The sequence below is a fragment of the Dendrobates tinctorius genome, unplaced genomic scaffold, assembly GCF_039654945.1.
Source record: "Dendrobates tinctorius isolate UK_male_01 unplaced genomic scaffold, ASM3965494v1 ptg000034l, whole genome shotgun sequence".
Taxonomy (NCBI): domain Eukaryota; kingdom Metazoa; phylum Chordata; class Amphibia; order Anura; family Dendrobatidae; genus Dendrobates; species Dendrobates tinctorius.
Window position 1 is genome coordinate 17085888 of NW_027361702.1, and position 25631 is coordinate 17111518.

The 25631-nt window shown below is 40.9% G+C and overlaps 1 protein-coding gene across 2 annotated transcripts in view; it reads left to right on the forward strand.

Moving 5' to 3' along the window:
* ASTN2 (astrotactin 2) overlaps positions 1-25631 on the forward strand; it is a 1339273-nt gene that overhangs the window by 929543 nt on the left and 384099 nt on the right. For both annotated transcript variants that reach the window (XM_073573127.1, XM_073573126.1), the window contains exons 14-15: positions 7080-7184; positions 8989-9168. In XM_073573127.1, the coding sequence (XP_073429228.1) occupies positions 7080-7184; positions 8989-9168 (285 nt within the window). The remainder of the gene's footprint in view (positions 1-7079; positions 7185-8988; positions 9169-25631) is intronic.

Sequence of the window (25631 nt, forward strand, 5' to 3'; positions counted from 1 at the left end):
CAATAGTCGAGACGAGAATGAATAAGAGAAACAGTAAGAGTTTTTGCAGAGTCAAAAGTAAGAAAAGGTCGAATTCTAGAGATGTTTTTGAGGTGCAGATGACAAGAGCAAGCCAGTGATCGAATGTGGGGGGCAAAGGAAAGCTCGGAGTCAAGTATGACCTCAAGATAGTGGGCATGTTGCTGGGGAGTAATAGTGGAACCACACACAGAAATGGCAAAGTCGGGTATAGGTACATTTGTAGAGGGAGGAAACACAAGGAGTTCCGTCTTTGACAGGTTCAGTTTCAGATATAGTGAGGACATGATGTTAGACACAGCGTTTAGACAATCGCCGGTGTTTTCTAGAAAAGCTGGCGTGATGTCAGGAGAAGAAGCGTATAATTGGGTGTTCAGCATAGAGATGGTACTGGAAACCAAATCTACTGATTGTTTGACCAATAGGGGCAGTGTACAAGGAGAAGAGGAGGGGGCCTAGAACCGATCCTTGAGGAACCCCAACAGTAAGGGGAAGGTGAGAGGAGGAGGAGCCAGCAAAAGATACAGTAAATGAGCGGTCAGAGAGATAGGAGGAGAACCAGGAGAGAGCGGTGTCCTTGAGGCCAATGGAACGGAGCATAGTGAGGAGGAGCTGATGATCCACAGTGTTGAATGCTGCAGAGAGATCCAAGAGAATTAGCATGGAGTAATGACCATTTGATTTAGCTGTTAGTAGATCATTAGAGACTTTAGTGAGGGCAGTTTCAGTAGAGTGTAAAGAGCGGAAACCTGATTGGAGAGGGTCGAGAAGAGCGTTATCAAAGAGATAGTGGATAAGACGGGAGTGGACAAGGCGTTCCAGGAGTTTAGAGATGAAGGGAAGATTAGAGACAGGTCTGTAGTTAGCGGCACAGTTTTGGTCGAGGGATGGTTTTTTTCAGTAGTGAATGTATGATGGCATGCTTAAATGAGGAGGGAAAGATACCAAAAGAGAGAGAGAGGTTAAATATTTTAGTTAGGTGAGGGGTGACAGCAGGGGAAAGGGACTGGAGGAGATGTGACGGAAATGGGTCACTGGTGCAAGTGGTTGGGCGAGAAGATGCAAGGAGCCTGCTTACTTCTTCTTCTGGGACTGGTTCAAAATCAGAGAGTGAGCTAGATACAGTGGGGGAGGGAGGAAAGTGCATGGTATGAGGTGATTAGGAGATAATTTCCTGTCAAATCTGGTCAATTTTTTCTTTGAAGTAATTGGCTAGATCGTCAGCTCGGAGATCCGTGGTTGGGGCCTGTACTCTTGGGTTGAGTAGAGAATGAAAAGTGTCAAAGAGACGTTTCGGGTTATTGGACAGTGAGGTGATGAGGGTGTTGAAATATGTTTGTTTGGAGAGGTGAAGGGCAGTGTTGCATGTTTGAAGCATAAACTTATAATGGATGAAATCTTTGTGTAGATTGGATTTTCTCCACAGACGTTCGGCGCACCTGGAGCACCGCTGCAGGAAACGTGTTTGCAGGGTGTGCCAGGGTTGTCGCCGTCTCTGTTGTGGTGTTCTATTTATCGGGGGTGCAAATTCATCCAGGGCACTTTGAAATGTTTCATTGTAATTCTTCAATGCAGAATCAGGACATGAGAGGGAGGAGATAGGGGCCAATGAAGACTGCAAGTTCTTCATAAGTTTCTGGGTGTTAATGGCCTGTATGTTTCTATAAATATGGACAGTGGGGGTGACCTGAGCAGCCTGGCAGTTCTTGATAGAGAATGAAAGAAGATTGTGGTCAGAGAGCGGGAGAGGGGAGTTTGCAAAATCATCCACTGTACAAAGCCGAGAGAGGACCAAGTCGAGGGAGTTTCCGTCTTCATGCGTTGGAGAATTAGTAAGCTGTGAAAGGCCAAGCGAGGAGGTTAGAGATAAAAGGTGAGTAGCAGATTGGGGGAGGGGAAGAGCAATAGGGATGTTGAAATCTCCCATGATGAGGGTAGGGATGTCACAGAAGAGAAAATGTGAAAGCCAAGTGGCAAAATGATCCAGGAACTAATGGGAGGGGACGGGAGGATGATACACCACCGCCACTCGCATGGAGAAGGGGGTGTAGAGTCTGACGGCATGGACCTCAAAAGTAGGGAAGACTAGTGAGGGTAGTTGAGGGATAACCTGAAAGGTACATTTTGGTGATAGGAGCAGACCAACGCCTCCCCCTGCTCTATTGTCTGATCTTGGGGTATGAGAGAAGTGTAGTCCCCCGTATGAAAGAGCAGCAGCAGCGGTAGGGTCTGACTGCTGGATCCAGGTTTCAGTAAGAGCCAGGAGGTTAAGAGAATTAGAATGGAAAAAGTCATGAGTGAAGGAGAGTTTGATACACACTGAGCGAGAATTCCAAAGTGCACAATTAAGAGAGACAGATGGCATGCAGGGAATATTAATAAGATTAGAGGGGTTTCTGAGTGTAGCAGTTGGGGGGTTTGACTTTCTATAACATGGGGGACCAGGGTTGGGAGCAATGTCTCCTGCGACTAGGAGAAGGAGGATAGAAAGAGTGAGCAGATGGTTAAGTGATTTGTGAGAGCGTCTCTTATGTTGAATGGTGGGACTGACTGGATCTGTGCAATTTAACAATGTGAAAAGAGCATGAGTGCTATACATAGGAGAGGAAAGGAGCGAGGGGCCGATATGGATGGAGTGTATAAAGTTAATGCCAGGGCGGTGGATGTGTGTGAATGCAGCGGCCAGGATATAAATGACACAAATGCATATGGTATATATTTGTTGTACTCCAAATGTACAGGGAGCAGATGTATATAAATGTCTTACCTGTCTCCTGCCTTGTCTAACTGCCGTGTTATAACTGCCAGTACTTTGATACATGTACTTAGATTACATGTGCATAAATGTCCCCTGCATAAATGCTTCCCCAAGCTATGTCTGAATATATTGGAGGCTAAGACTTAGAACTTTTTTTTTTTTTTTGCTCTCTCTCTTCTCGTTAATCAATCAAACTAAATTGAGACAGCAGGACCCAATAAAATGTTGTGGTCAAATAAACAGATGTCCAGCACTACATGGATCATAAAGCACTTTGAAAAGTTTCTTGACCTCACAACATAAGGGGACAAGCAGAGTAAGTTGAAAAAACGATATACCAGATATAAGCTTGCATAGTTGAAAACACATATATGGCATTCAGGATTAACTGCTTGCTGACATTGAATGGAGTGGAGAAACACAGGTTGATTCAGAGCAGAGATTGAAAGAGCTGGTTACCAGATATAAGCTTGCATAGTTGAAAACACATATATAGCATTCAGGATTAACTGCTTGCTGACATTGAATGGAGTGGAGAAACACAGGTTGATTCAGAGCAGAGATTGAAAGAGCTGGTTACCAGATATAAGCTTGCATGACCACAGATGGGATGACAACAGATGGGAAAGTTAACTCTCCAAAAGTTTTAATCCAAGTCAAATTAATTTGGGGAGAGAGGTCTCTCTCTGCAGCAGCCCATTTAGACTCTGGATTCGTTGGAAACCTCTTCACCCCGATCTGGTTCATCGCCTTCAGCTTCCTACGCAACAGCTAGTTCATCCCCTGGTTGTTGCCTCCATTGACATGACATCCCCTGATGGAACCTATTTGTCATGTCATGCTGCCTGTCACCCTGCAGATTGGAACCCAGCACTCTGATAGAATCTCTTTTTATGTGCTACCTAGCTCTTAAAAGTATGTTCTTCTAGGCATTCCATGGTTTCTTCTACACACACCGGTCATTGACTAGGTCACCAGTCAGATGCATCAATGAGGATTATTGTGTTCTACCAACTACCTTTCCAAGGTCTTGCCCAAGTCCCCTCCTTCCTCTCTTTCGGACTTGCCTTCCCTGCCCGAGACTAGCGTCTTGTCTCGATCCTTTGACATCTTTAACCCAGCTAAGATTGTTGAAATGGCTCCAGGTCTTGTAAAAGCCGCCCTTCCGGATAAGACCTTTTCTTCAACTAGCGGGAGGAGAATTCTGTCCTAGAGACATGAATCCAAGCTGGCCAAGGACGCTTGGGACTTTGTAACTGCCTATCCACGGTGCGCTAGCAATAATAAGACCTACAGGAACAAGCCTGATGAAAATTGGGGGGTGAGTGCTGTCATGCTGGCATCTAGCACGCCTTCTAGGAGCCGCACTACTCACTGCATTTCACCACTCTGATTCCCCAGTGTCAGAACATCTTCCTGAGCTGCCTTGGGCTCACTGTCAGCTTTGCTCCCCGAGAATCATACCTGGCTATGAGGATCCAACAGGAATTTATCCCTGGGTTTATTAAGCAGCTCCTCCCACCACTCCTTGCCCAATCTTTGGTTCCCAGTTGCTTGTCTCTGGATCCTGTGGGTGCATGTTTGTTCTGTCTCGCCTGCTGTTATTCGGCTCATTTAGAGTTTACGCTGACATCTCAGCTTCTGACCTTGGCTACTTATGCTGAACCTGTGCTGCCTGCCATGTCCTTGGATTGTCTGACCACGTCTTTGTCTCTATCCACCTGTAACTCATACCTGTGTCTCTGACCTTCCTGTCAGCTGCTGCAGGCCCGTGTACTGCCCTGGAGTCTTACCAGCAGTCAAGCCTATCCTCACCATCAAGGGCTCTAGTGAAGACCCGGTAGATTCTTAGTCATGTTCTCCAGGGTAAGCCCGGCCCTTGGTGCAGTGGGACCACACCCACCAAAGTTACAAGAGTTATACCTGACCTTTGCTACCTGTGGGACTCCATGAACTTTTACACCTCCACATCTGAAATATGAAATATGTGAGATCTAAACCATTTTTTTACATACTATGGCACCTTTCTATGTAATAGTCATATAACTGTATTTACTTACCAATATAGGTTATTTATCCACCTATAGTATTGGTATATGTACTTTTTACTGTGTGTTTCTTCTCCTGGGAATATCCTAATTTTATACTATATACTATTATTTAAAGTTATGTTTTAAGTGAGTCTCTCCATGCTGCTTAGATGATATTACAGTTCCCATTTATGGCACTCAATGTTAAAGAAGGAGCAGCGCGTACCTAAGTATGGATGGACGACGGCATTTTCCTTATTTAGATACTGACCGGTCATTAGCTTGCTTTGTGTCTTTCTGCTGCACAGCTGATCTACTTGAAACATTGCAGATCGTAGAGATCAGGCATATGTTGGATGATCAGAACATTACCCTAAGCTGTCATTAACATTCGTAACATGGTAACATAGCAACATAGTTATTAAGGTTAAAGGCAGACTTTAAGTCCATCTAGTTCAACCCATATCCTATCCTAACCTGCCCTAACATGTTGATCCAGAGGAAGGCAAAAAAAACCCATGTGGCTAACAGTAAGCTTCACATTGGGGAAAAAAATTCCTTCCCAAACTCCACATACGGTAATCAGACTAGCTCCCTGGATCCACGCAACATCAAGGAAACTAGTGTATAAAATCTGTAATATTATACTTTTATAGAAAAGCATCCAGTCCCTTCTTAAATGTTAGTAGGGAATCACTCATTATAGTCCAAGACAAAACATGCTAAAAAATATTACTGCTAAATATCAAGCACCATATTTATTTTTTTGCTGTAGCCCGGTGACAAATGACATCTACATTCTCGAATCGCCACAAACTCCAAACAGAACTTGGCTTCATGTGTTACTTGGTTCAAAGGCAAGGCGGCAATCTTTTCTGCAGAATAAAGATTCATGTATTTGTAAGACAATGAAGCCTCCCACACAAGACATTGCTCATTACTAGATGAGCTGTGCTGTCGCAGGCGTGTTGTAACATTTTCGTGACAACCATTAGAAGAGAAGTTTTATAATTATGGACATAAAGAGGACTCATGTCTCTGGGTTTCTTACAACCAGCTCGGAAAGCAGTACTTATATGTGATCATCTCATTAACTGTTAAATTATGACAGGTTGGTGCAGTGGTATCACCAGGTCTTGGTTACTTGACATAAATTTTCATCTTGCCTAGGGTTGAGCAAAAAGACTCCTGCTGCCCTTGTACAGCATCCTGTCATGTTTAGCGGCCGGACCACCATATTTGGACCGGCATCGAGGGTGCCTCAGGTAGTTACTGTACCACGTGATGTAATGAGGTTGTGACATGACTAACATCATGATGGCACTCAGATGCAATGAAAAATTGAACTTTATTGAGTAACATCAATCCAAAAATACTGACGTTTCGCAAAAGTGCCTTCTCCCTTTCTGCAGCAGTGGATACCGCCTTTTGCATTTGCGCAGCTTCTTTGTATCAATTATCCATACTGGGCAATCCTGTATTAATGAAGGTCACTTCTATAGACCGAAATGTCTGCATTTTTGGATTGCTATTACTCAAAGTTAAATTTTTCATTGCATCCAAGTGCCAAGTTTTATAGCTTAAGTATCACAGGATAGGACCAACTGACAACAAAAAAATCCATGCTTTCTCGTATTGTTGATTATCATCATGGTGGTGCATGAGACTTGGAATTTACATGACATCTTAATGTCATAAGGCCTAGTACACGTCAAAGGTGCCCAACATACCGTTCCATGGATGCCGGCTACAGCAGTGAAGATTGTTCTGAACCTGCTGCCATAGAAAACTAGACTGGCCACTCTAATATAGCAGAATGTTGGTGTCCACCAAATGTTGTAGCTGTGAGACAGTAAAGTTTCAAGATATGTTTGATTTATTTTTACCGGAGTGCCAAAATTACATTTTCTTGACTTGAAAGTTGTTTTGTTTGGCACTCTTGAGTAAAGCATTGTACCAACTGAACTAGATACTACAGCTGCCAACATAACACTACATTAATAGGGTAGCGTGCCACAACGCTCTAGAGTATTTGTGTAGTCTCACCTGTCTAGTTAACCTGTCTCAGCCTTTCAAACAATGAATGAATGGGTCCGGTATTGTTGTGCTAATGTTAGCTGCTGCTATATCTGTACATGCTCAACCGTGAGGCACAAAATTAGCATTTAGCATCTGCACCTAACATTTGCTCACATGGTTTTAAAAATCCACCTTGAAAAAAAGACAGAAATGTGCAATTATAATGTTCTGACACTCCTACTTATTATCATTAGGTGAAGTGAGATATAATGAAGCAATGGGATATCCTGTGGTGCAGCAATGGAGAGTGCGCAGCAACCTTTATAAAGTGAAGCTCAACTCAATTTCATTGTCCACAGGTCAGCTCTTTTGATTTGATTAATTTTTCCCCAAACTTCTAACTGAAAAGAACTTAAAAACAATAACAAAAATTACTGTGTAAGTTATTTATTTTTTGTGTCATTTATATTAAATGTATAATTTTATGTAATTTATATTTTTTGAATACAGCAATTTTTGGCATTACATTTTTGTCTTGCTTTTTTAGACCATTTAAAAACATGTCATGATTCGTAACCTGACAAATTCTTCAGGTTCTTATTGCTATACAGATACAGTATATAATACATTTTTTTATTTTCATGTAATGTACAGTAAGTGTTTTATACTAACGTTCTGAACCTTCCCAACTTCGGCATTTAGACCTCCTCCAATTAACTCTATTCCTCCAGATAGCGTTCATCCTTCAGTCACGGGGTGACATCGGTGTGGGTTCATTCAATTCTCTGTGTATAGAGAGAGGCACCTGTAACTGCGCCTCCTGCACTGACTAACAGCAGGTCATCAATAGGGCTGGCTGTCAGTCAGTGCTGGAGGCGCAGTTACAGCCACTGCTCTTTATGCACTGAATGGTGACTGAAACGGTGCCGCCACCGCTCCGTGAATGAAACCTGAACATTACCAGGAGGAATAACGTTAATTTCCTCCTGGCAGCGGGGGTTCTAAGAGACAGTGCCAGGCAGGTTTGGAACATTATTAACCTGCAGATTAAACCCATAATGTTTAAAAAAAAGACACTCTAGGCAACACATATATACTGTGTTGTGCTTAGTACACAGTAGCAAACTTCTCTATGAGACATTCTTTGACCTTCCCAAGCCTTGCACTAGGCATAGCATAAAATACATGTATAGTTGAAGAGTTTCTTTAAAGAGAACCTGTCAGTTGCTAATTAAAAAAAAATGAGGTAAATCTCTGAGCTCCCTTTATTCTGCAGCTCTTTTTTTACTGGTTTATGCTGCATCACTCCATTGTAGAGATATTCATATTTGTTTATTCCGGAGAGCAGTATGTGGAATCTCTGCTTTGCAGTCCAACTGGGTGTTTCTTCAGACTCTTTTCTGGGGGGTGTGCACTTTCACCCCTCTCTCCAAGATTCTGCCAATCACAGCTCAGCTGTATCTGAGATTGACAGACTGTTAGATAAACTTCTAAGTTGTTATTGGCAGCATCAGGGACAAAGGGGTGAAAGTGCACGCCCCCAGAGAAGACTCTGAAGAAACGCCCAGTTTGATTGCAAAGCAGAGATTTCACATTTTCACATACTGCACTCCAAAAGTAACAAATGTGAATATCTCTGCAATGGAACGGCGCAGCACAAAATGGGAAAGAACTAAGGGATTTTTACAATGTAGTTACCTCAATTTATTTGAGAAAGTGACAGGTCCTCTTTAAAGGAGATCCACAAACATTAAATATACCTGATGAAACCGATGTACATACTTTGAAAATTCATGTTTTCTTATCGTTATAGTAATAGCTTTAAGTTCCTACTTCATATGAAAACGATCATTTTATGAGTTCAACTACAACCAGAGTATAAAATGCTCATCTTAATATCAGGATTATACAGCCATTCTTACATGAATTTCCAAAGTAAATACACCAGACACATAAGGTCTACGAAATCTATGTAACAAAGTGTGTAGTTTGTACAGGGAAATCTGGTGAAACTTTGATAAACTTATCTATTGTCTGCATATATTTCAATTTGATACCTTATTTTAATGTGGATTGACAGACTTAGGGGGATTCATTATGAAGTGTTATTTTATGCTGCATATAAATGTGGTGGAAAAATAATTTCACAAGTTCACGTTACAGGATTTGCCAATGTGCTGAAGATGATAAGTCCCCACAGTAGTCGGGAAGAGTTACAAAGTATACTACAGATATACGGCTCCCATTATATTTCAGAGGCACTTTATGGCTCAGAACTCACCTGCACCATCCGGTTCCCCAGCAAGAAAGTTCAACAGCAACTGTGGCTTCAGTATCAGAAAGGTAAGACATAGAAATAGATTTTAAAATATAATGAAGTAGCAACTCAAGTAGGTACACTGCTGTGTAAGAACATGGACCACCAAATAAAAAAAAAATAACAAATTAAATATAGAAATAAAAATATTCTACGCTGCCTCCAAATAGGGCAGGTCTTGTATGGGTTTTTTTCACTCAAAACAGGTGCGATTTTATTTAATGCATTTGAAAAAAAAACTGCATTTCTTGACTTTCACCCTGCGATTTGGACTGATTCATTTGTGCTTTTCTTGGTCTAGTTTTTTGGGCGTTTTTTGCCTTTTTTTATTTCACTTGCACCTTATTCTTCCTTTAACTGCTCTATTTTTTTTATTCTATTTTATTTTTTTATATGTTGCTCATTACGGGTGAGGTTTGGAGCTTCCAGATGTTTTCGGCTAATTTATCAAGTGCAATTCTTTAAATAGGTCACAAAGTATTTGTGCAAATGTACTTCTGTACATAATTGGAGTCATGTTATTTCCGCTTCTAATTTTTGCAACTTTTTAGCGAAACAACTTTTTTTGAGCTAAAAAGTCTCAAAACGCAGGTCAAAACTAAAAAGAGAATTTGTGATTTTCACAAAATTCATGAACCACGTGAGCCATTTTGAAGAATTAGTTGCAAAAAAAATGAATGACGTAAAAAGAAAAGTGACTTTAAAGAAACGCAAAGTATGAATCGGGCCCTAGGTGTTTTGACTACTGTACATAGATGTTACTGGAAAGAGTCACTCAACTTGGGGGGAATATTCTAGGAACATCATAGAATTACACTAAAATTTGTACTTTAAAGACACCATGTCTGTTTTCAAGATGGATACACTTGACCACATACTACAAGTGTGACCATTCACTGTTTATGTGCTATGTGTATATACTTAAAGAGGTTTTCCCAGAATTTAAATAAATGTCTGAAATTTGTCAGCGCAAGACACAAAAAATAACTTTAATTATACTCACAGACAGGGCAGTCCAGTCCAATGAGCCTCTGTGGTCTAGATTTGGCACCTCCTTTCTTCTTGGAATCACTGTCCTCCCTCTTGCTTTGTGCGGATGACGCTTCCTACATCATCCACATGGTGTCCCTCATTGTGCTCCTTTGCAAGCGCATTTCTCTGTGCCTTGCCGAGAGCAGAGTAAAGTATTGTAGTGCGCATGCGCCGGGAAAGGTCAAAGACCATCGATGACCCATAGGTGAAAGCCGGTGCATGTGCACTACAGTGCTTTTCCCAGCCCTCTTCCAGTAAAGGAGTGTGATTGGGACACTGTGTGGATGACCTAGGACTCATTCAAGTCCTCTTCAATGCTTTTGATGGGTTGCATGTCGTTCTGACCTCCCTTAGCCATACTTCGTAGCATCAGTGTAAGTTATTACAGTGTTGTCTCATACAGAGGGTGGTATAATCTGTCACTATAAGCAGTTTGTTGATGATGCTGGGAACCAGACACCCCCAATCTAATATTGATTGCTTTAAGGATAGGCCTTCAAATTCCTGACCCTGAAAAAGCTCTCTAACGCTAGACTAATTCTAGCTTTTTTCTGTACTTTCTATGGAGTTGTATGGAGTGGAACCATACCTTCCAAGCTCTCTCACCGTGGAATTGCTAGTGATTAAACTCTCCATCCTAGGGATTGGTAGAGTTCCAAGAGAACTGAACTTCTGCCATTCTGTAAAAAAAAAAAAAAAAAAAAAAAAACATGTGATGCTAGTGGCCAAAATATTTTTTGAGATTTGTTTCCACCTTGTCAAAGTCCCCCCCCTCTGTCAATCAGTGTAGCAAAAGCATATTTAAAGGTGTTATCCAGGCTTAGGGCTCAAGTCTGCAGTCACTCTGTCTGATATCAGACTTGTGAATCCTTTGAGCGTGCACAGTGCGAGCTATCAAGATTCTCTGATACAAGTGTCAAGAACAGGTGTTCATGTGACTGCAAGGATGTGATTTGCATATTTTCAGCCACATTCTGACTAGACAAGTGAATTGAGTGAGGCCATGCACTTCCAGCTGGCACGTGATCACCTGGTTTCGAAGCCAGCACAGGAGAATCCTGACAGTGTGCACTGTGCACAGTAATGAAGATGCACAAGTCTGCAGTCACGTAGAGTGACTGTAGACTTGAGCCCCGAGCCTGGACATCCCCTTAAAAAGGGAACGTATCACCATTCACATACCAGTCTACAGGGAAAGGAGAGTGGAGGAGATTTATATATAGGTTTGTGAGAAAATATTCAGTATAATCTGTGTTTTAGTCATTTATTTCTCTACACTCTTTAGGATTTTGGGCCCGGTGGGCGGTCTGATCAGTTACCAACAGCTTTCTTTGTAAAAGAGTGCATACAGAGGTAGCTGTCAGTCACTGATAGGACCGCCCACTGGACCCAAAATCCTAAAGAGTGCAGAGGATTAAATGACTAAAACACAGATTCTACTGAATCTTTTCTCACGAACCTAAATATCAGTCTACTCGGCTCCTCCTCCTCTAGATCATGGTCACAGGTTCCTTTACATGCACTTCCATTCATTGTTGTATAATAAAATCTAAAAGGAAAAAAAAGTCCAGAAGGTTAAATCCTTTCTTATAGGTTTTAATATTGCTCCAGTTTGTAAAAGAGAGTTATTCCCATAATAATATATTAAGAGAATTGCTGATGATGATATTTAAAGTGAGTCCCAACCAGAGCCGCATATTAAATGCAGGTTGTAAAATAAAAGCAGCAGCCTAATTTCTGTGGGGAACACTTCAGTTTTACCTTCACCTGCGGTTTTATGCACCTTCACTGGTATATATAATTTGTATGTATTACTATATTCTGCTATAGTGTAACAGTTTGAAATTAAGTGAATATTGCCATATCTTATGAACACAAGGAAACACGTGTGAAACGATAGCACAAACATTTCTTACAACTCCCAGTATCGTCTACAGCATTGCATCTTCTTTTTATTAGTTTATCTACAAAATGTCTGTTATTCTTCTTGGTATGTTACTTATGTGACTTTAAAAAAAATGGTACAAAGAGAAGGCTGGTAGTGCAATAAGAGACTGCTCTGCTGTGGTAGAATTCAAGGTATCTTTATTGCCAACGCGTTTCCTGAGCCAGTCCCAGCTCACTTCATCAGGGCAGGGACTGATGAAGTGAGCTGGGACTGGCTCAGGAAACGCGTTGGCAATAAAGATACCTTGAATTCTACCACAGCAGCGCAGTCTCTTATTGCACTACCAGCCTTCTCTTTGTACCAAGTCCTTGGACCTCGTGCAGACTGCTGCAGCTGTTTTATGCGATTATAGGTGTTGTGACTCTCACAACCCTATCAGGTGAGCCTAACACTTGCTGTGCACTCATCTGCTTTCCATACAGACTTACGCATTGGAAGCGCCCTGTCTCCCCCTTTCTTTTCACTTAAAAAAAAATGTGAGCAATGATTCTAGAAAATAAATAGGTTTTGTTGCAAGGTCTAACCTTACAATCAGGTTTGGACTTGCTCACGGGAGAACAGGAGAATCCTCCAATGGGCCACCACCATCTTATACGAGCAGTACTTGGCACAATATACATAACTCATTATGTACAGACAATGGCAGCATCTTAGTCATTTAACAATCTACCCAGTTTATTGTTATATAAATTTTGCGATTGAGGATAATGTCACATTTGCATGTAGCTGAAAAGTGGGGCCCTGGAGTGGGTACTGGTGGGCTCTTGGCATCCCAGTCCGACACTGCTTACAATAGTTAAAAATGGAGCTGTGTAGAGAATAAAGCACAAAATATAGGGTGAAACCCAACGAGGATACAGAAACAACTGGTGTTGCTCACCTGTTTGGGTGGCGTGAGGCACAACTCCTAAACATGTATTGCCAGATACCAGTGCCCCATGGCTAGGGATGAAAATCTACCAGAGAAAATTGACCAAGAAGGACAAAACGCATAGATATGGTCTGCGTCTCTGGAACAAAAATCTCTTGGAAGGTTTTTACTAACATTATGCATTTCAACAGTGGACCCATGTCTTTTTCAAGTGACGGACCAACACCAAGTTTTTCAAGTTGGTTTTCCACTTGAAAAATATGCAGTTCCAATGTCAAAAATCTTCAAATATACTGCAACAAGAGATTCTTATTCCAGCCCATATCAACGTGTTTTGTCCACCTTGGTCAACGGTTCAATATAACTGCAGCACCTCCACAGGGGAAATAAAGCATTACACATTAATAAGGACCAACCAAGTGAAAAGTGAGCAATTTGTGCTCTTATTCAGCGCCATGTTTTATGGTCGTTACCAAGGGGGAGCTTCTTGCTAATGTAATGCAGGACAGCCTAAGGACATGCCTCCAGAGAATCTGTGAGCCACGTCCCTTTGGTAAAAACCATAAAAAGACTAACTAAGGTAATACATGTCTGGAGGAAATAAAGGTGTCTAACATAAACAACCCTCAAATAAAATATGTTTATTAATATTAATTAAAAGATACAAAAAAAAACATACCCCAAATGGAAAAATGAAAAAAAGAGTGGTAAATGGCCCTAGGGAGACAATCAATGTCCACTACTTTGTAAAGGGCAGCAAAATAGGAGGGGATAAGTAGAGGGAGTGATAGTTTAGGGTATACTGTTGAGGGAAACTATTGCCCTACTATTCAAAGTAGCTGATATTGATTGTGGACCTGGGACCATTTATCACTTATTTTTATTTTGGGGCATGTTCGTTTTTTTGGGGTTTTTTTTTTTACCTTTTATTTAATATTAATAAAGAGTATATTTTATTTGGGGGTTGATTTTTATGTTAAAAGCCATAAAAAAAAGCACTCAGTAAAAGGCCTATATCTCTGTAGCAGTATGGCAGATTTAAAAAATAAGACCACAAATAACAAAAACAAAAAAATGGAAAATTGAGAGGAGCAGCAGGAATATCCTCTTTAGCATTAATATACATGAAGCATATGAACATAATGGAATCTCAAAAATTTTTTACCAATGCTCTCAACTCTGGTAATAGATAAGTAGTTCGAACAGTGAACACCACTCTTATTTAAAATGATGGTTACTCTCTAATCAGGTTGTCTAACTAGAGACATGGGATATGCCATAGATGTTTGAAAGGTGCTAGAGTTAGATGAGGTGGGACATGGATCTGTCTCCAGAATATGCTCCCCTATTGTCCTGTTCTGGCTGTTGAAAGGCTACCAGTGAGTGGAGAAGTGGCAGTGGCGATTGAAAAGGCCATGTCTGAGAGATGAGGGTCACAACTTTGGGTCACAAAGAGCCTAACACCAGTGAGCGGAGAAGTGGGGGTTCATGTGCCTGCTCTCTCCACTCATTGCTAATCTGAAAAGAGTCAAGAGTACAGTTAGGTCCATATATATTTGGACAGAGACAACATTTTTCTAATTTTGGTTCTAGACATTACCACAATGAATTTAAAACAAAACAATTCAGATGCAGTTGAAGTTCAGACTTTCAGCTTTCATTTGAGGGTATCCACATTAAAATTGGATGAAGGGTTTAGGAGTTTCAGCTCCTTAACATGTGCCATCCTGTTTTCAAAGGGACCAAAAGTAATTGGACAATTGACTCCTAGGCTATTTCATGGAGAAGTGTGGGCAATCCCTTTGTTATGTCATTCTCAAACAAGCAGATAAAAGGCCTGGAGTTGATTTGAGGTGTGGTGCTTGCATTTGGAAGGTTTTGCTGTGAAGGAAACATTCGGTCAAAGGAGCTCTCCATGCAGGTGAAACAAGCCATCCTTAAGCTGCAAAAACAGAAAACACCCATCCGAGAAATTGCTACATTAGGAGTGGTAAAATCTACAGTTTGGTACATCCTGAGAAAGAAAGCACTGGTGAACTCATCAATGCAAAAAGACCTGGGCGCCCACGGAAGACAACAGTGGTGGATGATTGCAGAATAATCTCCATGGCGAAGAGAAACCCCTTCACAACAGCCAACCAAGTGAACAACACTCTCCAGGAGGTAGGCATATCAATATCCAAATCTAAAAATAAAGAGAAGACTTCAGGAAAGTAAACACAGAGGGTTCACTGCACGGTGCAAGCCACTCATAAGCATCAAGAATCAAAAGGCTAGACTGGACTTTACTAAAAAACATCTAAAAAAGCCAGCACAGTTCTGGAAGAACATTCTTTGGACAGATGAAACCAAGATCAACCTCTACCAGAATGATGGAAAGAGAAAAGTATGGTGAAGGCATGGTACAGCACATGATCCAAAGTATACCACATCATCTGTAAAACATGGCGGAGGCAGTATGATGGCTTTGGCATGCATGGCTGCCAGTGGCACTGGGTCACTAGTGTTTATTGATGATGTGACACAGGACAGAAGCAGCCGAATGCATTCTAAGGTATTCAGAGCCATACTGTGTGCTCAGATCCAGCCAAATGCAGCCAAACTGATTGGTCGCCGTTTCATACAACAAATGGACAATGACCCAAAACATAAAGCCAAAGCAACCTAGGAGTTTATTAAAGCAATGAAGTGGAATATTCTTGAATGGCCAAGTCAGTCACCTGATCTCAACCCAATTGAGCATGCATTTCTCTTGTTAAAGACTAAACTTCAGACAGAAAGGCCCACAAACAAACAGCAACTGAAAACCACCGCAGTGAAGGCCTGGCAGAGCATCAAAAAGGAGGAAACACAGCGTCTTGTGATGTCCATGAGTTCAACACTTCAGGCAGTCATTGCCAACAAAGGGTTTTCAACCAAGTGCTAGAACATTTTATTTACAATTATTTAATCTGTCCAATTACGTTTGGTCCCTTTAAAAACAGGGTGGCACATGTTAAGGAGCTGAAACTCCTAAACCCTTCATCCAATTTTAATGTGGATACCCTCAAATGAAAGCTGAAAGTCTGAACTTCAACTGCATCTGAATTGTTTTGTTTAAAATTCATTGTTGTAATGTCTAGAACCAAAATAAGAAAAATGTTGTCTCTGTCCAAATATATATTGACCTAACTGTATATGCTTGGTTATTTTTGGAACTCTTCTTGCAGTGCACAAATCTTCAAGGGTGCCAAAACTTTTGCATCAGCCCACTTTCCTTTTTGTAATTTTTAAAATGTAAAAAATGACGGAAGATGACATCATCACTAGAAGATAAGAAAAACGAGTTAGATTATACTCACCCCGGGGTCCGGTCCGATGGGTGTTGCGGTCCGGTCTGGCGCCTCCCATCTTCTAGTGATGACATCTCTAGGGAATCTGTCACCTCATTTTTACAATATGAGATGCGGCCACCGCTATCAGGGGCTTATCTACAGCATTCTGTAAGGAGGAGGACGTCATCGCTAGAAAATGGGAGGCACCGGACCACGACACCCATCGGACCGGACCTGGACCGCCCCTGGGTGAGTATAATATAACATGTTTTTCTTCTCTTTCAGGTTACATCGGGGGCTTATCTACAGCATTACAGAATGCTGTAGATAAGTCCCTGATGGCGGTGGCCGCATCTCATATGGGAAAAATGAGGTGAGATTCCCTTTAAAGGGGTATTCTCATCTCCAAGATCCTGCCCAATATGTAGTAGGTGTAATAATAATAATATTAGCAAATATTAGTATAGTTTTTCCAATTCACTGTCTTTCCTCATGTGCAGGTATTGCAGGACCTTAGGTATCAATGGGTTACGACTAGAGATGAGCGACTTTGCTTTTTTTAGGGTCGAGTCGGGTTTCATGAAACCAGACTTTCTCAAAAGTCGAGTAGAACGAAATTGGCCGACTATATGGAAAAGTCGTGAAACACGAAACCCAATGCAAGTCAATGGGGAGAAAAGTCGGCAGTGAGTGGAGGACTGTAAACACACCTGGCATGAATTTTAACCCCAGAGGTGGCAAAATCTCTCTCTCTTCTCTCTCTCTCTTCTCTCTCTCCCTCTCCCTCTCTCTCTCTCTCACTCCCACTCCAACTCCAGCTATGCTCCCGCTACGCTGCGCTCCGCTTCTCTCATTGGCTGAAAAAAGTCACGTGCAAGCATTCGGTGAAACCCGACTTTGACGCTTGGGTCGCCGACCGCATGGCCAACTTCACACTGTGGTCTGGTTTCGTTTCATGAAACCCGACTTTGGCGAAAGTCGGCAACTTTTGAATCTGACCGACCTGTTTCGCTCAACTCTAGTTACGACCACTAGCAACTAGCTGCCACTATATCAGTGGTTGTAACCATGGAAACCTAAGGTCCTGCAATGCCCTGCACATGAGGAAAGACATCAGAAAAACTATACTACATTTCTAACTGAAGGTATTTGCTAATATTATTACTATTACACCCATAACATATTTTGGAATAGGATCTTGGAGATGGGTATACCACTTTAACTGTTCTCAATAACAGTAATTTTGACCAGGGGTGCACCAACTTTTATATGCCACTGTAATCTGCAATGAAAAACGCAGCAAAAAAAAAAAAAAACTAGCAAAAATGCATAAAACTTTTAAAACCTTCTTTTTGCCAGCAGCTTGCCTGTAGGAAAAATGCAATGTGTGAACATAGATTACTAGAGCACATGGACACAAGATGTCTGTGTCAGCATGAGCCAATATCAGATCAGCTTAAAGCCACCATACACTTTATAATAACATCAACCGAACCTGTTGATATCGGTGGATTTGGCGAACAGTCTACCATTTATGGGGTGCCCTGTCGATTGATAAGTGATAAGGTGCCAACCGTGGAGTCTGGCAGCGGCTCTCTCATAGACAACACAAGAGCGAGCGTTCCTGTGTATGGGAGTATCGGGCGAGGTTGGTGCCATCATTTGGCTGACGGCCATCTACAGTGTATGGGAGCTTTAGATGTTCCTTAGATAATAAATCTCTGAATATATCTCTGCCTTATTGGAGTAGAGAAGAAAAGAAATATACACGGCTCCAAATGAAGAACGCAAGCTACACCTAATGTATGGGTAAAGACAGCTGTACATGCCTTATAAGCTGCTTTATCCATGGTAAAGACATGGAAATTTGCCTTTCTTTGCCACTTGGCCAACCATGCATAGGAAGTGCCAGTTTATCAGCATGGATACCGCTGGAGACAAAAGCCATAAATCCAAGCTGCATTTCACAGCTGCGAGATCCAGTCATCCAAGAAACAATCATCGGCATTATGCTTTTCAAGTTCTCGTTTGGGATGTAGACCAGGGCCATCCAGCATCGACGAGCCAAGGCCTTCATGCTCCTGATGTAAATATGGATGAGAGATAATAGGATTGCTGCATTATTATGTGGCCGTTTGCTGCGGCACGTCTCCGGCCGCACACAGAATGGTTCTATCTTCTCCGTGCTGTGGTCGTCTTCTTTCCAAAATCAGTTGGAGGGCACTTAAGGAATTAAACACTGCTTTCTTCTCATTTCTCCTGTCTTCTTTCATTTCCTTCATTCTTACGGTGCCTAATAAATCTGGATACTAATAGGTGGCGCTCTCTAACGTGCTCGCCATTTACTCGCTTCTCTGTAATTGATTTAGCAGCGGAGATAAACCTGGCGTTTACAGATTTTCTCATATTTTTCACATTTTATCCTCACTATGTCAACGACCTGGTAAAAATTTATATACAAATTGTATGCTTTGGAAGACCACTCGAAATTTAATTACTCGTTATCTGTTGTAATATATGATCATAGACTTCTTCGGCTTTTTTGATGTTTAGCTTTTAAGAATGTGAGTGGTAATTTTATCCCTCCACACTTCCCTTTATGGCTTTAAATGTTCAATAAAGTTTGGGATTGTAATGTTTTCAGCAGTACAGCACATTATTTGACTTCAAGTGTCCTCGTAATTGAGCGCCGATCGCTCCCTTGAATACGCTAATTATGTTATTATGTTACATTTAGACGAATGCATTTTACAATAACACAGCGAGCGTTTATGAAAAATGATGGATCAGACTTTGCAAAGATCAGAAACATGTCAAATTTTCATCTAAAACATTTATTTTACTTAAGGGTTATAAATAATGTAGCTATTAGGATAGGTACAAGATACGGCGTCCCCCGCACGTACAGACACGGGCGATAGAAGCGCCAATCTATGTGTAAGTGGCAGAAGCAAAGCAGACAAAAAACATGGCATGTGGCTAAATGTCGCGATCAAAACAAACTGACTTATTAGCTCTTTTTCTATGGAAGTAGCCTCTTCAGAGAGGAGGGCAGAATGTAATGGAGATGGCAATCCTGAGAGCCAATATTGACACTTGAAAGGGAATCTGTCAGCAGGATCTCACACCCCAAACTATTTATATTCACATGTAGCTCTTTCATAGACAAGTCCAGCAATACCTTTACATGGCCGCTCCGTTATTCCATTGCTGAAAACTCAGCGCTTCAATTGATATGCAAATGAGACTAAAGGACTATGGTAGATCTGAGGCCTCTGTCACTCCAGCTCTATTCCCTGTCTCCATCTGCTTCATTGATGGCTCTTTGTCTGAAGTTGCACAACAAAGAGGCTGTGCCGAGTCTCTATCACTACTCCCAGTGTCCATTATTATTTGTAGCCCTTATGTAACGTCAACAATGCTGTAACCAGTAACGTAGCTCAGTGATTCTGAGCAGCTGGTGCCTTCAACTCACTGATCAGCTGCAGCATTGTCTATGCGATGTCAGCGCTGCAGGCAGTAACAGACACTGGGAGCAGTGGCAAGACTCAGCCCTGGGCCTGAGAAGGGTGAATACAACTCAGGATGTTTGTTTTTCTAACACCTTAACATCATATGTCGGCTCCCTGACTTGATGCGGGCACGCACACTGAGCCTCCATCTTTCCCAGCACAGGACGGCTGATTTAATGCGCCTCTAAGCCGCAGGTGGAGATTTTTTTGAGCCTGTCAACCTGTTAAATCCTGCTGTCAGTCTCTGACATCAGCATTTAACATGCGTTCCACGCTCCCATCAGTACACCAGTGACTTGATGGCGGGGCACCAATGGGCTGTCATGACAGCCTGGGGCCTGAAGAAGACCCCTGTGCCTGTCATTACAATCCTCTTGTGAAAGACGGCATTTAGCTGGCATTCATCAAAGATTGTGATTTTCATTATACATAGCAGTGCTGATGCCCTACTATGTGTAGCACAGGCAATTGGACGATCGCAGCTTCAAGTCCCCTACGGAGACGATTAAGTACAGTAAAAACTTTAAAAAGTTTTTAAAAATATAATATATATATATATATATATAAAAGTTCAATTCATGCCCCTTTTACACAATTAAAAATAAAACATAAAAAAACACATTTGGTGTCGCTGAGTTCGTAAAAGTCTGATCTATCAAAATTTAAAGCAAATTATATCAATTGGTAAACGGTGTAATGAGAAGAAAAAAAAATCGCAATGTCAGAATTACGGTTTTTGGCCACTGCAATATTGCAATAATGGGCAATCAAAACATCATATTTACACCAAAACGGTATCAGTAACATTATCAGCTCACCCAGCTACAGAAAACTGAAAACGTTACTAGTCTCGGAAAATGGCGACACAAGAAAAGGTTTCTTTCTTACTAATTTCTGATTTTTTTTCACATTTAAATTAAAAAAAACAAAACTATACATGTTTGATATCTCAGATTGTCAGCTTAGTTTTTTCGCATATTGATCATTGTAAATAAAAAACGATTGTGAAATTGCACTTTTTGGGGGAATTTCAACCCACTTGGAAATTTCCCCCTGCTTTTCAATGCATCATATGATAAAATAAATGGTGTAAATGAAAAGTACAACTCATCCGGCAAAAAACAATCCCTCATACGGCTATGTGGACAGGAAAATTAAAAAGTTATGACTCTTGCAAAATTGAGAAGAAAAAAACGGGGAAAAAATTGGAAAATGGCCATGGTGTCAAGGGGTTAAACAAACTGCAGCCGGGGAAAAGGGGTTTCTGAAAGTGGAAACAAAGTGAACAAAGAAAAAAGAAAGCATTTTTTATTGCCAACAGCAACCAATCACTTTGCAGCTTTCATATTGCCACAGGAGTTTATGAAATGAAAGCTGTGATGTGATTGGTTGCTATGGGAAACAAAGAGGGTTTTCCTTTTAGACACTTTTGATAACCAAGTCCCATTATGTGTTTTTATTCATCCAAATTCTATAAGTTAAGTGGCACAACTGTCATTGAAAAGGGAAAACGCAAGACAAATGGCTGCCTGTGGTTCCCAAGACTGGAGTCGACTGCACGGCATCCTTAGCATGAGCATCTGCACTCAGGCCCGGTGGCCATAATTAGAATAAGTATAAAATTAGGGTGAAGGAGCGTTCTATTTCATCTAGTGGTTCTGTACATCTCTTTTCCTTTAGGCCTGTCAGATTTTACACCGCTCTCTGGGCTTTTCAGTGCCGAGAACCATTTTAATTAGTCAACTCGGAGAAAAGTGAGCATGTCTTTATCAAGACATGGCGGCTTCCATTGTGGCATGTCTTGATAAAGATGTGTCAGCCATCTCAGAACTTTGATTAATTAAAGTCGTCTTCAGTATCAGTTGCGTGCCGCATATTTTCGTTCAATAATTATCTCTGTTGTGCAGATAACTAGTTTTTCGGTTACTTTTAGGACGTTCCGTATTCTCTGTTCTGATTTTTTTTCAGTAGAACTTTTCAAACAATTGATGTTAGAGACATTTTGTAAAATACTGTGGCTTTTCATTTTTCTACACTTGTGTATGTGAACCTGTCACCAAGTCACATGTGTGTAAAGAAGCCAAGGATGAAGAATCAGACACTGCTATGACGTTTACCATAAGCAATGATGGGCGAACCCCTGCATATTCAGATCTGGCCAAACAGTTAAAAAAGGTATGGTTCAGGTACTTTTTCTCACGGTGCGAGGTGACCTCACTGATGTCACCGCAGTTCATTGGCCTGGCAGAGAACACAGCCTCAGTGACCTGCAGTAAACAATATAACATCACCGCTAGTCACAGAGGCTGTGCTTGCAGCAGCTCACATTTCTGTGGTTTTCAACCTGGATGGATGCATCTTAGCACCATCCAGGTTAAAAACTATTTATTCCAGAGGTTGATTACGGCTCAGAAAAGAACAACGGACTGGTGAGGGTTATGGTCGCTTTTGATTTTGTTTTGTTTTTTTGTTTTTTTACAAGGGACCATGGCTTCAATGGAATGGGAGTTAGGTGAGTATAATTGATTGTTATTTTTAAATAAAAAGTAAAAATGTGGGGTTTTTATTTCAAATAAAGGACTTTATTCTGGCTATGTGTTTATTTACAATATAATTATAGGATTAGTAATGAATATGTGTCACCTGACAATACAAAGATGACATGAACCTCTCAAATATGAACCTCACTTGCCTCCGTCACAAGGCAGGTGGGAAGAGCTTGGCAAAGCGCCAGAATTGACGCATCTAATAGATTTTCGGGGGGGACAGCTGTAGACTGCTATATTTTTTGCTGGGCTTACCATCCTGAAAATACCAGCCCCCAGCTGTCTGCTTTAGCTTGGCTGGTTGTCAAAAATGGGGGGACGCCACGCCATTTTTTTAAATTACTTATTGAAATACATTTTTTTTTAAACTACTAATGTTGTGGGCTCAGAAAAAAAAAAACTAACCAGCAAAATGGCACAGGCGGCACAATGGCACAAGTGAGATGGGTATATATTTGGTTTTTATTAAGTTGTCTAATAAATCTGCACAGTAATTGCTACCTGCACAAACAGATATCCTCCTAAGATAGCCAAATCTAAAAAAAAAAACCACTCCAACTTCCAAAAATATTAAGCTTTGATATTTATGAGTCTTTTGGGTTGATTGAGAACATAGTTGTTGTTCAATAATAAAAAGAATCCTCTCAAATACAACTTGCCTAATAATTCTGCACACAGTGTATACTGCAATGGCAGAATTTAGCAGGCATGCTCCCTCTACACTCTGTTCGGTGCCCCCATGATGTCATCGCGTGGGCGCGATCGTTGCCATGGTGACCTGATGTCATCATGACATCCGAGTCACCAGGCACTAGCAAGTTAGTTAGATCATGAGCAGTACATTATCAAACTAACTTGTGCAGTGCAGATAGTTCTAATGCACTGCAACAGCGATCAGACTTGAAAAAGTGAAAGTCCCTTAGAGGGACTTAGAAAAACAGGGACTTGGTAAAAAAATTTAAAAAAGTTTAAAAAAATAAAATAAAACAGAGGTAAAAAAACAATGCTTTTTTTCTATAAAAGTTTTTATTGTGTAAAAGCGCCATAACTCAAAAAAAACATGTAAATGAGGTATCGCTGCAATCGTACTGACTAAAAGAATAAAGCTGCCTTATCAATTTTACCACACGTGGAAAGGCATTAAAAAACAAAATAAAAAACAATTCCTGAATTGCTGGTGTTTGTTCATTCTATCTCCCACAAATTGGAATAGAAAGCGATGAAAAAATGTCATGTGCCCAACAATCTATAGAAACGGCAGCACATGCACATAGTAGCTTCTAACATTTGTCAATAGATGCTACTGCGCAAGTGATGCCAGCAGCACCATTTTGTTGGAGAGAAAAAAAATTGGCTGCAGAAAAATGGCACCAGCACTTGCACAGAAGCATTTAAAGACAGCGAAAGATGGTGCTATGCATGCACCATTGCCAATTTTCTTAAGTTAGAGAAAAAATTCAACAATATTATATTTAGTTTGTGAAATAGGGGCAGGTCACTGAGGGATCAGTAACCTGTCATAAGCCCATAAGAATGAAAATGTAAGCAGAGCACCACATAAAGCCTCACCCACAGGCCGCCCCGGAGCACAAGTACCTCATTAACTGAAAACTATGTGCAGAACTAAGCCTCATATCCGCACCATAGACTTCAATACGGACTTCAGTAATACTATAAGTTCTACCAAGTACCTTATGAGATGTATCTATACACTCTGCATGTTAAGTACAGCACATAACTAAAGAAGGTCGCATCAGACCGAGACGTTTTCTTGTACTACAATAAATTTTCTTTCCAGAACATTAAGTTGAGAGCTAGGTTTTATGCTTATTACTACGTGGTTTGGGGAAGTGCTGCAATGGAAGTTGGATCTTACAGCCAGCTCCTGCACGACATGTATGTCACATGTGGCTAAGGAATGGGGATGTAGTGAAAGACAAGTCTGACCCATGAAGGACCCCAACTCGCAATGTATATGTTATAAAGCATCGGTTGTTTACGTCTTGGTGCCAGGAAACATAGGACACTTTGGTGGTGGAATTATTGCCTCTAAGGGACCGAACAGTTTTGGTGTCACAATGAGGACCTATGAAAAATTAGGCATTTTAATGTTATGGCAAACGTCTGGTCTTGGCTTCTACTCAGGAATTTTTGACAAAGTGATGAGAAATTAACGTGTGTACGGGTCGGGTCACTGCTCGACCAAGCTTAGGGCCATACTGGAGAGGAGATCAGAGGACTAGAAACGCATGGTCAGACATGGACATACTGAGACGAGCAGGTGCACTAAGCTGCCAAAGGCAATCCACCATGGTAGTCAGGCACGGATCCAGATGGGCAGCGATGATAGGTGAAAGGACAAGTGTAGATCAGGAAACATGTTGGATTAGAAAATGCCTACATAATGTCATTTATATGGTACAATGTTTGATACAAACTGCCCCAATATTACACCCAGAGGTATAACACATAGGGGTATGTAGCATCAAACCTTTACACTCCCATCATCATTCCTCTATAGATGTAGCAGGGGCTAGTCACAGCTAACCTCCTCCCGCTCTCTGCACAATGATTATTTGCCCTAATGTCCATGTTATAAATCTAGGATTAAGCCCGGCATCAAATGTCACAATTGTATGATTTCTGATTAATTTAACTCCTTCCACTGTGGGGACAATTGTTATTGTTGTGCTTTCATATTTTCCTCTTCCCTTTCCAAGTGTCATAACTTGACATAGCAGTATGAAGCTTTGTTGTTTGTCGGGTTGCGTTGCAGATTTGAATAAAAATTCATTTCCCCAAACAAGGTCGTCGACAATGTAAAAAATGTATTATTTTCCTTTTTTTATCTTGTTCAAAAAAGTATTTAAAACCTTATTTTTAAAGCCTCCGGGTACTTCTGCATTTGCATTATTTTTGCTGTTTAGATCTTGTTTATTTTTTATCTCTTTAAATTTTCAAAAAAAAAAAAATTTCTAAAAAAAATAATAATAATTAACTTTCGATTAGAGCCGACGCTTATGAATGTGGAGAAACTAAATATGCTTATTTATTTTTTTCAAAGTGGAAATGAGGTTTTTTGTTTTTTTTAAGAAAAATGTAAAACGTTTTTCACATTTTTTTTAGCCCCCCCTGAGGGGCCTTGACATACTCCATGCATAGGGTCATGAAGTAGGACATATTGTGTCGGAAGGGGATTGACCCCTTCCTGACCTTGGATGTATTAATAGGTCCAAGTCACTAGGTACTTACCAACCTTGGACGTA